The sequence below is a fragment of the Diachasma alloeum genome, unplaced genomic scaffold (assembly GCF_001412515.2).
Source record: "Diachasma alloeum isolate Michigan unplaced genomic scaffold, Dall2.0 Dall_scaffold_00294, whole genome shotgun sequence".
Lineage (NCBI taxonomy): Eukaryota > Metazoa > Arthropoda > Insecta > Hymenoptera > Braconidae > Diachasma > Diachasma alloeum.
Window position 1 is genome coordinate 824,827 of NW_021680433.1, and position 14,265 is coordinate 839,091.

Sequence of the window (14,265 nt, forward strand, 5' to 3'; positions counted from 1 at the left end):
CTGCTTGTTTTCTCAAAATTAATCACCAAAATCCTAATTTGTCGCACACATACATTCAGACATGACTAAAAATTTGATGGGTTGTTGGTCGCTCGCTCCCATTGCGAGTGGGTTGGAGTGTGACCCATTACTGGTTAAACCAATAACTTCCTGACCAATTGCCTTTCCTGCATTCATCAGAATTAGATTTTTCTATACTACTTATTCTATTGAGATATTTTCCATTGAATTTCCTCGGCTCACATTTTCCAAGTTTTTTTTTTATTTTCTCAATGAAAAAGACAAAGTTTCAAATTTAAAAAACTCATGTTCGAATTACTCAGAAACCGCTGAGACGATTTTGCTGGAATTTTACTTCAGTCTTGATCATACAAAGGTGCATCAATTATGATGACAGGAAATCAATCTCATCGGTTCTCGGAGAGGAATCATCAAATTTGTAAAAAAAATGTTATTTTTCGACATTTTGTCAAAAGGTTTATTGCAAAATCCAACGAACCGCTGAGGCGATGTTGTTCAGAATCTAATCAGTTCTAAATGACATGAAGACGCATCGATCGACACACACACGCAGGCCGGTCTCGAAAAAGTGTCGGGAGAATTTCTAGAGGTCATAAAAAATTGGAGAAATCATGAAATGTCCACAATCGATTTTCGGGGTCATTACAATAACCCCATTTCTTCACGTTTCATAACACTCTAGACTATTTGCAATCAAAATTAGAAAATCGAAAAATCGGTCAAAAACAAGGTTTTCATTCGGACGCACAAACTAAAATCGCACTGAAATTAAAAAATTAATTCCCTAAATGTGATTGAATTAAAAAATGAATTCCCCCATCACCTCAATTAAGTACCAGTTTACGAGGTTGAAAAATCCACGGAAATAATCTCTCGTTCTTCAGTGAAATCGAATAAAAGTCCACTCAGCTCCGGTTCAATTCCGCAATTCCCCCAATTCCCGCTGACGTTACTCCCCCCTTCGCTGTTGCCATACTTCCAGCCCCAGCAACACTGCTCTCCTTTTCCCTCAGTTCACGGAAATAATTTGTGTATTGTGGTCGTACAGTGTTGTTCACTCTTTGTTGCTCCATCCTAACGAGAAAGCAAACCGTCAAATATGCCAATGATTAGGATTGTGTCACACTCAGCCAGTGTCGTGGGCCACCAACTCGTTCCTTTGGTTAAATAACCAGAGATATTTATTCCACGAGGACAAATCATAAGAGTGGTGCAATTTGAGTGATAACTGACGGCTGTTGTGCGTGAGTTACATCCGTTTTTATAACAGAACACTCGATTTATTTGTTTTATTCGCAACAATTGGGTTTTCCCCGCAACAGAGTGAAATTTCTTTGTTGATTTTTTTTCAACGAAAAGTGAGGAAAATTGAGGGAAGGAGAAGTTGGGGGGTTCTGATACCACGTTTTCCTGGGGAAATGTGGTCTCTAGTAATCGTGTGATAAGAAAATTAATGGTAGAAGATTTTTTAAAGATTATTAGAGGGTTTTGGATATTTTGTTAAGGAATTTGTGGAGTTTTTGGGAGTGGAAGATGAGTTTTTTTGTTTGTGGGAGAGTATATTGGGATGGAGTGGTTTTAGGAGGCAATGGCATAGAATATATTTTGTTGAGAATTTCCTGGGCTACAAAAAAGGTATTCTGACATTTGTTGATAGAACTAGCCGTTAAAGAGATAATTAGCAGTTGGTGAAGAGTTGAATGTGAAGTAGGGGAGATTGGGGTAGAACGCATCGTCTTCAATCGTGAATCACTCGAGAACTGTAGAGTAGAATTTCTTGATTTTTTGTTATCTTCAATATTTTTTGTTAAGCTTTAAAATGAGACCTGATTCATTCCAGTCGAATCATTTTTTTTTTATTGAGCACAAAACCTATTGGTTTATATTACAGCTTGAGTCGAATCATTTAGACAGGAGATGTTGACGTCTCAAGACTCCATTTTACTGCATTCTCCTTTATTTGTTGAGTTCGTGATCATTTTGGTAATGAGCCGCTTCAAGAATAAGTTTTCTAGTAGTCATATGATAATAAAATTATTGGAGTAGATTATCCGACTGATTTTCATATTTTATTGAGAAATTTGTGGAGTTTTTGGAAAAAAACATGATTTTTTTTTATTTGTGGGGGATTATCTTGGGATGGAGTGGTTTCAGGAAAAAATGTCGTAAAATATATTTTGTTGAAAATTTTCTGGACTACAAAAAAGGTTTTCTGACATTTTTTGATAGAACTATCCGTTAAAGAGATAATAAGCTGTTGGTGAATCGTTGAATGTGAAATAGGGGAGATTAGGGTAGAACGCATCGTCTTCAATCGTGAATCGCTCGAGAACTGTAGATTAGAATTTCTCGATTTTTTGTTATCTTCAATATTTTTTATTAAGCTTTAAAATGAGACCTGATTCATTCGAGTCAAATCATTTAGACAGGAGATGTTGACGTCTGAAGACTCCATTTTACTACATTCTCCTCAATTTTTGACTATGTCAGTAGTGAGTGGCTTCAAGAATAAGTTTTCTAGTAGCCATATGATAATAAAATTATTGAAGTAGATTATCAGACAGATTTTGATATTTTATTGAGAAATATGTGGAGTTTTTGGAAGCAAGAGATGATTTTTTTTGTTTGCATTATCTTGGGATGGAGTGGTTTTAGAGGAAAATTTAATAGAACATATTTTGACACCCTATGGAGGACGTATTTCTCAAACTGTTTGGAAAATTTTTCAATTCTATTAAAAATTTAACAGTTATTTTGAAAATAGCGATGTTAAATGCTAGTTAGAATAAAAAAAAATCATTCTATTAGAAATTTAATTTTAAATTCAATGGCATTCTAAATTATTGAGCAGCAGAATTCAATAAAAACATGAATATTTGGTAATAAATTTCGCTAATTTCTTCACAAATTGAAAATTCAATCTTTCAATTTTCTAGATTAATTGTTCTGAATTTGACAGTTTCCATCACGAAATTTCTTGAAATTTCAACGATACTGTCGCAAAAGATTTAACAATTACCATGTGATTATCTCAGTATTGAAGGGAATTGGGACGAAATTTTAAGAGAAACTTCTCTCATACCAAATTGTGTGCATCCCAAAAAAGGTGTCATAAAACTACTCATCTCCAAGATGATTGAATAATTAATAAGTGATAAAAGTATTTAAGTCAAGTATGGAATCAGGCATGAGTAAACAATGTTTATTAATCGCCTGATTGTCTCGTTAATAAATGGTTCTAGAAGAAAATGTCGACATACCTTTTTATAGATTATGTAATTTTCTGCAAAAAAATATTTTTTTCTGAACAATCACACTTCAATGAGATCATTCACAAATCAACAATTGAGATTATTTACATTTTGTCGTTTTGACAAAAACGGCAAAGTTCTCAAACAAGTCTTACTTGTGCCAAGAAAATATTTGTTTGAAAATTATCAAGAAAGGATTTTTTGTGCCAAACATGCAGAGAGTGCGCCGGAATGAAACATTTTTGTCGCAGAAATAGATTTAGTAGTTGAGAAAAAATTGCCTTCTCTGTACACGCAAGAAATGTTATTTCAAGCACTACTCCTTCGTTATTCGATACTCCCATATGTATTTTGCTCCCGAAAAATCTTTGTTTTATGCGAAATAAGGGATAGTAGTTTTTCGTTTCGGCTGTCTAATAATTACAGACAAAAAATGAACCCTTAAATGAAACAATGATAATGATATGATAGCAATCTTGTAACTTAGGGATAAAATATTTGTTGATGAATTTTCCTCTATATGAGATATTTTCATCCTGCAAAGGCACCGTCTGGTGCTAATTATCCGCCTCTTGAGCCAAATATTTCGTTGCTGTCGAAAGCAGAACAATTATTCATGTTTGAGACTTTCAAATTCAAACCAAACAAATTCTTTTTGGGCAATTTTCAACAAGCGATTGTGTTGGCTCAAACAAGATTTGTTTGACAACGTATTTGTTTTTCTCTCAGTGTCCTTTAATTGAAGAATACATGACAATCAATATGAAATAGCTCATGCAAATTCATTCATTTCCGAAGGATTTATCCAGCTTCTGACTTATCTATAAATTTTTCAAATTGAAAAATGATATGACATTTGTTTTGATTTTCAGAGAGCACAAACGGCCAATAAATCAGAAATTTGGAGAAGCCAGAGGGAATTAATCCAGCAGAGGTGGCTCAGCAGGCCTCCGCAATGAAGGGCACAAAGAGAGACTGGCTTTTTAGAGTGCAGGTATGCTAATCCCTTTTATCAATACTATTGATAGAGAAGAAAGGGTCAACCCACATCTACTAAACTGCTTGACCCAGGATAATCAATTACGATTATTTCTAGATTTTATAAAATCAATTTAAATAACAAAATAATTTTGTTGAGTGGAGAAATCAATCTAAAATGAACTCACAGATTATTTCGTCAACGTCTCAGAACCTAGCAGATTGAAAGGAATTTCCCAGAAGACTGAAAAAGAATTGAGTGATATTGACCCCAAAATGTTATTGAACTGAAAAATTTTCAGCTAAATAATACTTGTTTTAAGGCCGGGATGGATTATCTACTTCTAATTAGAATAAGGATCTTGAAGGTCATATGGGGTTTGCCAAGTGGAGCGAGCAGGGGCTGTGGCCCCCTAGTAGTTCAATAAAATTCAAATTTCCTATAAGGCTAAATAAAACCACAGCATTGAAATAATTAATATTTTGAATTAAAAAAAAAAAGAGATAAAAAAATAACACGATGATTCTCCAATGACAGGTACCAGGCCTCGCAAAAAATGAATTCGTCTACGTAGTGGGAAACCTCCCTGAGCTAGGAGCCTGGAACCACAATCAGTCGATCCAGCTGCACCAGGAGACGTCTGGCGACTCCCCAGGACACTCCACAGCCTTCGAGAGCAACCAGGCCGACGAACTCTTCAACGAAGACGGCAGCAGTGCCTCAGAGTTGAGGTTCGATGAAACCGAAGAGGGCAGGATCTTCTCAACAAAAATATCTCTTCCAACAGACGCTGAAGTCCACTTCCGGTACTTCATTGCTGTCGTCTGCCAGTCCAATGGGACCAAAAACTCAGCGAAGACCTTGCTTATTCGAAGGTGGGAGACACACATGCAGCCCAGAAGCATAAAGAAAAATACTTCCAGTAATTTTACTGAGGATTCAGTCCCTGAGCCTGAGAAATTTGGATACCACAATGGCTATTGTAAGATTGAACGAGGGTGGCTGACAGATGAGACTGTCATTCAGTTCAAACTCTTCAATAATCCGATTAAACTGTGGAAGAACAGACTGCAGAACAAGAAGTTGTATATTAAGATGACACCTGTTAATCTAGTCAGGCACAGCTCTGTCGAGATACCACAGTTTGCTGGTGAATGTGTGGAGGACAGTCTGTCCATGGACACACAGGATATTGTGGATCAACCTGCTTTCAGTATTACGGAGATTAGTGTGAGTCTGAAATCTTTATCTGCATTTTCATTTTCGTAAAGATCCAACAGATTGAAACCAATCGCAGGATCAAATTTTTGTTGACAAAAGGTTCAGTAATGGACCAGAATATTATCACTTACTGTTTCATACACTGAGAGAAAAACAACAAAGTTCTCAAACAAGTCTTACTTGAGCTAAGAAAATCGTTCTTTGAAAATGATCAAAAAAGGATTTTTTTGTGCCAAATATGCAGGGAATGCGCCGGAATGAAACATTTTTATCGCAAAAATAGATTTAGTAGTTCAAAAAAAAATTGCATTCTGTGTACACACAAGAAATGTCATTTCTAGCACTACTCAATCGTTATTCGATACTCCCATACGTATTTTGCTCCCGAAAAATCTTTGTTTTATGCGAAACAAGGGATAGTAGTTTTTCGTTTCGGCTATCTGATAATCACAGATAAGAAATGAACCCTTAAATGAAACAATAATAATTATATGATAGCAATCTTCTAATTTAGGGATAAAATATTTGTTGATAAATTTTCCTCTATATGAGATATTTTCATCCTGAAAAGGCACCGTATAGTGTGAATTATCCGCCTCTTCAGCCAAATATTTCGTTGCTGTCGAAAGCAGAACAATTATTCATGTTTGAGACTTTCAAATTCGAACCAAACAATTGTTTTTCTCTCAGTGTAGAATGTGATCCAAGGTAATTTGAAATACCTTCTGTACGATTGAAGGTAAAGAGAGAAAGCTTTTTAATCGTTCAAATTCAGGGGAGAGTGGGGCAAAATGAAACAGCGGAGCCAAATGAAACAGTCAAAAAAATGACAGTTTGACGCAATTCAAGCAAAAAAAATTTTGTTTCAAAATTTTTTTTTTGTGAACTTTTTTTATTCTTGGGAATACTGATGGGAATAATAATTTTCCATTCAGTAACATGGAAAATTATTGAGAAGTTTTGATGGGCAAAGATTTTGTTAATTGATTATTCGACTGAAATTCAGCATATTTTTCTTTTTCCCCCTCTGGGTCTCCCCCTGGGCCTTGCTCTGGACTCTGGATTTTGCTGTTTCATTTTCTTTTCAATTAATCCATTGACAAAATCTTCGCCCGTCAAAACTTCTCAAGAATTTTCCATTTTTTTGTTTGAAAATTTGGTATTATGAGCACCTAGGGATTGAAAAAAAAATTACTCAAAATCTTCTTATAGATGGTAGAAAATGGAAAATTTTGAGCCCTCATAAAGTCAGCTGAATAGAACCCGAGTTATTGAAAAAAAACAAAAAAACAAAGAAAAAATCTGAAAAAAATTGAGAGATAGTTTTTCTATCCCCCCAAACGTAGAAAAAAATCGAGATCAGTTTCTAAAAGGGTGAGGGTCAGCCGTTGACTCATTTGGCATGGAATACCTCAGATATTATTGAACTTCGATCCGAACTCTTTCATAATTTCAAGTCGACATAGCTCTTAGCTGAGTTTTCGGGGAATAACTCCGAATCTAACGTAGATAGCGAAATTTTCGTGATAACCTTTTTTGTAGCTCTCAATTCGCTCTACAAAAAAGGTTGCAATAAAAATATTGCCATCTGCCTTAGATTCCGAGATATTCACTGAAAACTGACAACTACTCAAAATTAACCTGAACCATTTTACCACTTCGCTCTTGAATTCTCTAAAAAAAATACCTTAATCAATTCTTTCAGGTAATGAACGATGAAGAGGCAACGTTCAGGTACCAGCAGCAGTTCGGTCGTACCTACGAAGAGGACGAGACCGTGATCTTCAGCGTGGCAGTCCGTTACCCAGACACAATCGTAAGTACCCCACGACCCAGCAAGCGTCATCTACTCATCATCTCAGATAATAATCCTGATTTGATATTTATTGCTTTCGATAAAATGACGAGAGTGTCTGAACCCTTCCTACAAATAAAAATTCCATTCAAATCATCACACGAATAAATCAAAGAACCAATAACAGATTTTGAAATAAAAATAATCCTCTCTCTATTCATAGAGTCAGTCACCCACTGTTTGATCTTGTGAATTGATCCAATCATTCATCGATCGAAAATAATCTGCACAATCGAAAATAAATCGTCCATTGATCACAGCAATAAATAACAAATCGAAGACTGAAAGAAAAAAAAATCTGAATCATCGTATTGACCATGTCATGTGAGTTTTCAGTAGACTACGAGTTATCCGGGACGTCTTCTTATCACCCCAGTAATCAAACCTATTATTTTGTAAAGAAAAATATCATTAAACTTGTCCAGCAGCCACCATTGGATCGTCAACGATGTCACGGTTATTGGGCTGGATGAACAGGGGATACAACCATTGACCACTTGTAATCCAAGAAGGTGGCATTGCAATCTGATGTAACAAGATGCCTTTTTTAAATGCATCGTCTACTTTATCGTCTGTGTCATGACAACGCACCGAGATATGATGGTGTTGATGTTCGTGAAATTCCATGTGGGGGATTGGGTTATTTTATTTAGATGAGAAGAATTTTTTGGGCTGGGTGAATGGTTTCTTGGAGGAGAAGACAAATAATCTCAATGAAAATGTGTGCATCGTCGGATATCATTTTATCTCTTGAACATGGGAATTTTTAATTACTGAATTCAAGAAACTCAGGGGTGAAGAGATGAGAACTTTATTTCATCATCATTTTACACAGTTTTTAAAAAATTTTTTGGGATTATTTTGGGGTTTCATGGGATCATCATGAAATGAATTTGTCGTCAGCAATTTAATTTCGTATACAGAAGGATCACAGCTATCGTTTAGGAAATAATTAATGATGCAAGATGTTGAATTTTATATGAAGAAAATTCCGTTGATGTGTGATTACTGATTCATTTCGATATTAAGGAGTTTCAGAAGGAAATGGGAAATATTTCCTGACAAACTAAGTATTTTATTAAGTAATATTTGTGAATTAACGTTTTAGAAATCATTCAAACTAAACATTTTGTTTCAAAAATCATTAAGAAACTAATGATGAATTCATTCAATCTCTCAAAATTATCTTAAACTCTTCCAATTAACTCAATCATAGAATCAATTGGAAATTGAGAAATTAATTATTGATTTATCTCGATTGTGAGAGGTTTTAGAAATAAATATCTAGAGACTTTTCTTCATAAACCTAGTCATTCAACAGATATTTATGAATTAATCCTTACAAAATCATTTAAACTGATCATTTAGTTCGAAAAATTATTGAAAAATGAATGATCAATTCATTTTACTTCGTATTGGGATGAATTCAATAACGAAATGTTAAAATGGTTCAAGTCGACTTATCTCCCAGTTGAGTTTTTGAGGAATATTTCCGAAGCTAAGGGAGATAGCGAAATTTTCGTAATTTCATTTGTTGTAGCCCTCAATCGGCTCTTCAAAAAAGGTTATAACAAAAATTTTGCTATCTCCCTTAAATTTCGAGATATTCATTGAAAACTGGTCAATAATCAAAATTGACTTGCACCCTTTTACCACTTCGCTACTGAATTCGTCAAAAGACATTTTTCTTGAAGAATTCAATTTCTCAAAAAGAAGCACTCCTGATATTTTTCACTCGAATCGATCGTTTGCGAAATAATTGATGATAAAAGATATTAAATTCTTTGATAAAATAAAATTCATTACTGTTTAATTATTGATTTATCTTGGTACTAAGGGGATGCAGAGAAGAATGTCAACAGATTTTCCTTGATAAGTCTAGGAGTTTCAAATATCTGTGAAATAATCCTTACGAAATTATCTAAACTGACCATTTTGTTTATAAAATCATGAAAAACAATGATTAATTCATCTCATCACCCAAAATTAGCTTGAAACCTCCAAACGAACTCATTCATTCCTCAAAATGAATTATTCTTCTGAACACAGATCTTCACAGATGTTCAGAAATAAAAATGTAAAATTAATTGAAAATTAATCGTACAATTTTCTTTTTCTGACCATTGTGAGGTTATTGTAGTTAAATAGTTTGATAATTAAGTAACTCCTGTGTCTTGTTGAATAATGGATTATTAAGAAAACGATATCAATACTGTCACGTCTCGTCCATCTGTGTGCGTCTGAAAATGGTGAGAGTCCCATCACTCCTTTATCCATTTAGTTTTTACTATTACATTATTTTCTAGCTCTGACCGACTCCTCTGAAACGTCCGTGGCACCTCAGTGCGGCAAATTCCAGAATAAGCTGTTTTATTGTTCTTCTCATTTATTTATTTCATTTTTAATGCCTAAATTGAAACAAAAAACAAAGTGAAACGAAAATTCCTTCTGACGAAATTGTTTATTATTGTTCATTTCATTGAGTTGATTGGTTGGGAGCATTGGCAGGTGGTGAATTTGATAATCATTGGTTTCATTTTTTTGACATTAGACAATTGGAAATGATTCAGTGATTAATTATGTTAATGAACAAAATTTAAATGATTTTCATTTGATTAATTACGCAATTATCTCTGTAATTAGTAGGTTTAATGAAATTTGTCAAAAGACATTTTTTTGGGAAATTTCTGTCTCTACGAAAAATGTTTCCTGGCATTTTTCGCTCAGAGCGATATTTATGGAGATAATTACATGATAGTAAATTGATGTTGATTTTTTTCTCGTTGTAATCATTGAATACTAATTTATTTGGTCGTTAAGTCCACTCTAGTTGATAGGGTTCTATTGGCTGGAGTAAAGTCCGATGTTTAATTGGATTTAATCATTTTTTGTTGAATTTATCGGATAATTGTGGGATTACTCTTGTAGTGAAGTGATGAATCTGTCGATTTTCAATTCAATTTATTTTTGTTGCGACGTATCAAACGACGTTTGGAGTTGAAAGTCCAATGGTTTTGAGGACAAACGACCCTTAAGGCCCTTTGGAGTTGAGGCTCTAATGGTTTTGAGGACAAACGACCCTTGAGGCCCTTTTGGAGTTGAGGGTCAAATGGTTTTGGGAGTCACATAAAAGAGTCACATTAAAGTCGTTTGTGTTGAGGCTAAAATCGTTTTGAGAAGAAAAGACCCTTAAGGCCCTTTGAAGTTGAGGGTCACATGCGGTTGACGCTTAGGGTTAAGGGTCAAATGATATTAAGGGCTGAATGAGTTAGAAGAGTGATTGAAAAGGATCGTTCGATCCTTGATAATACACGTCTTCCAGGGTCGCTCGCCTCTTAAGGCAATCTGACCCTCAGAAAACGTCCACACGGGTCGTTTGACCCTCAAGACCATTTGACCCTCAACTGTAATAAAACGGTTTCTGAATTGTCCCAACTAGTCGTTTTGTCTCGTGTTGCCGCACTATCCCCTGGCAAAAATTCATCTCTCCTAAAATAAAATCTACCGTTCTCGATTCATCAATTTACTACATAATTAATCACCCAATCAATTATCCTATTAACGGAGGTTTCACACATGGTCCTGCTGAATCATTATTTGCATCTCAGTAACAAGAAAAAAACCCTCAAATTGTTCGAATAACTCGTCGACTGCTACTTTGACGACGAAACATCGTCAAAGACGCAAATTATTTATCTAATGTACTTTAATCATCAGCAGCAATTAATGACGATCGATGCAGTCTCAGATAGTGGATGAGCTAAGAAATTAGTCATAAAGTCACGATTGCAGACAATTAAATGTTATTGGTGTCTCGTCGATTTAAGTTTTGGGATTTTTCATTTGATGCTGATGGCAGGTTTCTTTCAGGCGTATCTGGTGGACTTCTATGTTTACACGTCAAGGGTCTATCCTGGGGATTCACCGCCAACTCATATTGGGTTTAGCTACATTCTTCCCAGTACTCTGCAGGCCAGTGTGGGAATGCTGACGGTACCTATTACTAGTACCAAGCACAGGCCAATTGGTAAATAATTTTTGATTAATAAATTGGGATTGGATTTGAATTCTGAAATATTTTATCCTTTAGTAGTTAGTGAATCATCTCGGTAATGAGTGGAGTTACGAAAAAATAGTAGAAACTTTTTTTAGGTGAATTTATGGGGGAAATGTTGGCTGCCAACGTTGGGGCAATGTTGGTTGTCAACGTTGAGACAATGTTGGCTACGAACGTTGGTACAATGTTGGCTACCAACGTTGGGGCAATGTTGGCTGCCAATATTGGGGTAATGTTAGCTACCAAGGTTGGGACAATATTGGCTGCCAACGTTGGGACAATGTTGGCTACCAAGGTTGGGGCAACGTTGGCTGTCAATATTGGGGTAATGGTGGCTGCCAAGGTTGGGGCAATATTGGCTGCCAATATTGGGCTTATGTTGGCTGCCAACGTTGGGGCAATGTTTGTTGTCAACGTTGGGACAATGCTGTCAATATTGGGGTAATGTTGGCTGTTAAGGTTGGGGCAATGTTGACTGTCAATATTGGGACAATGTTGGCTGACAACATTGGGGCAATGTTTTCCTGAAAAATTCGTAATAGAAGTTATGGGAAACGTTTTTTTCCGGTCCCAAGAAATCACGAAATTGTAATTGATTTTTCATTAATCATTCACATTCACAAAGATGAAAAATAGTATCAGATGTTTTGTGGGGAGAATTCAATTTTCTGGAAAAAATGTCTCCTAATATTTTTTGTTTAACGTGATAATTTCGAAGATATTCATAGAGGGATTTACGAAGAATTTTTCTCATAACGAAAAATTACGATTTGTACTTTATGGTTTATCAATAACTTGATCATTATCTTGATCATGAATATTTTTACAAGAAAATGTCAGATCACACTTTTTTTTTAAGAGAATTGAATTTTCTACAGTAAAATTATCCTGCCATTATTTGGTGAAGCCGTTTAATTAAATATTCCTTGAAATTGGTTTTTTGTGTTATTTAGGACAATTGACTGTGGAGTACGTAGCAATTAAAGCAATTCCTGATTATCCATGGGACATGAGTATCTCGTATGCGAAACATTGGGAACAGAGGTGGTCAGGATTAGACGTTGGCCACAGAGGATTGGGTACATCGTTCAAGTGTGAAATGAAGAAGTGAGTACCTAAAAAATTATCAAAATCTCCAAGAAAATCCTTTCAACTAAAATAACAAATCGTTTCCATTTCGTTGATCGTTGAAACTAATTGGTTTGGAGAAAAAAATCAAGATAGCTTTTTTTTAATTAACGGGATACATCGGTGAATTTCAAATGTCTTCACTGGGCCTTGGGACTTATTGAACAGGTTGTGATATGACAGAATATGGTAATAACTGATAGCAGAACATATGAAACTAACTTCTTTGATGTTAAAAAAAAAATTATTCGCAATAGTCTCGCCAGAAATAAATAAACAAATTCTTCTTTGTACACGGGTTCTTATGGGATTTATGTTGAAATTTATAATTCACCTACTAGAAGACTCTAAAAATAAAAATAAAAATAGAAGGTAAATTTTACCAAAATAAAGGGAATAAGTTCATCTCTCAGTTGAAAGAAAATCGATTTTTTTTCAATATTTGCGATTTTGGATAAACATCCTTAATCAATATAAGTCGCAAATGTTGTTAATATTGACGAATTCTATGATTGATGGCTATCCCTGTTCCGAAGAATATATTGTTGCTACAAATAGATTTACTCTCTTCGCCCTTTGTCGCTGGAGGCTTAGAAAATTTAATCGCTCATACAGGCGACGGTATTTTCCCCCTCGCTTCGAATAGACTCCATCCTCTCGCCAGCATAAAAATTTTGGGAAACGTTTCTGGATCATCTCAAGATTTCCAGTGAAATTTGAAATTCCACGATTTTTCTCTCTCTCTCTCTCTCTCTCTCTCTCTCTCTCTCAATCAAATTCAATTTTACTCTCTTGAAAGTTACTAATGAATTGAACATTAAATTTGAATTTCTTTTCTAACAGAGTACAAATCTCTTTCTGATACTTCGTAACTGAATTGTGCATCTCGTACCAATATAAGGGGAATCAACTGATGAGATATGATAGAATTTTTTTTTCAATTTTCACAGCTGTGCTAATGTCAGGGAAAACACAATAGCTTCATTGAAAACAGCTGCTGACCACGGTGCAGACATGGTAGAATTCGACGTACAATTATCGAAAGACATGATACCAGTGATCTACCACGACTTCCACGTTTCCATCTCCTTAAAACGTAAAAAGCAAATCGATGCGATGGATATGCTTGAAATACCGGTGAAGGACCTCACATTAGAGCAGTTGCATCTTCTGAAAGTAAGTAATCCTTCCAGAATTATTAAATTCTCACTAGCAATAGTTCAGTAACAAAATTTTGAAAAAAGTGGGAATTAGCTCTCAAAACAATTTAGTTTGAAAAAGTTGTGAGGGTCAAGCGACCCTTAATGACATTTGGAGTTGAGGGTCAAATAGTTTCGACGGTCAAACGACGCTTAAAGTTGTTTGGAGTTGAGGGTCAAATGGTTTATGAGGGTGAAACGATTCTCAAAGTCGTTTGGAGTTAAGGGTCAAATGGTTTTGAGGGTCAAACAACCTTTCAGACCCTTTAGAGTTGAGGGTCAAATGGTTTTGAGTCAAACGATTCTTAACGGCGTTTGAGGTTGAGGGTTAAATGGTTTTGAGGGTCACACGACCCTTAAAGGCGTTTGGAAATGAGGGTCAAATGACTCTTAATGACGTTTGGAGTTGAGGGTCAAATGGTTTGGCGGGGCAAACGACCCTTAAGGTCGTTGGGAGCTGAGGATCAATTGGTTTTGAGGAGCAAACGACCCTTAATGATATTTGGAGCTGCGAGTCAAATGGTTTTGAGGGTCATAAATCCCCTAAGGTCGTT

At 35.3% G+C, this 14,265-nt stretch overlaps 1 protein-coding gene across 4 annotated transcripts in view; it reads left to right on the forward strand.

The window, feature by feature from the left end:
• Positions 1-14,265, forward strand: part of LOC107039166 (glycerophosphocholine phosphodiesterase GPCPD1) — a 38,905-nt gene that overhangs the window by 15,688 nt on the left and 8,952 nt on the right. For 2 of the 4 annotated variants that reach the window (XM_015258648.1, XM_015258651.1), the window contains exons 1-7: positions 1,054-1,265; positions 4,145-4,266; positions 4,789-5,481; positions 7,178-7,288; positions 11,198-11,354; positions 12,338-12,491; positions 13,463-13,688. In XM_015258648.1, coding sequence (XP_015114134.1) covers positions 4,228-4,266; positions 4,789-5,481; positions 7,178-7,288; positions 11,198-11,354; positions 12,338-12,491; positions 13,463-13,688 — 1,380 coding nt within the window. In that variant the 5' untranslated portion in view covers positions 1,054-1,265; positions 4,145-4,227. Of the gene's footprint in view, positions 1-1,053; positions 1,266-4,144; positions 4,267-4,788; positions 5,482-7,177; positions 7,289-11,197; positions 11,355-12,337; positions 12,492-13,462; positions 13,689-14,265 lie in introns of those variants that run through there. The other 2 variants (XM_015258650.1, XM_015258649.2) reach the window with 2 other exon arrangements.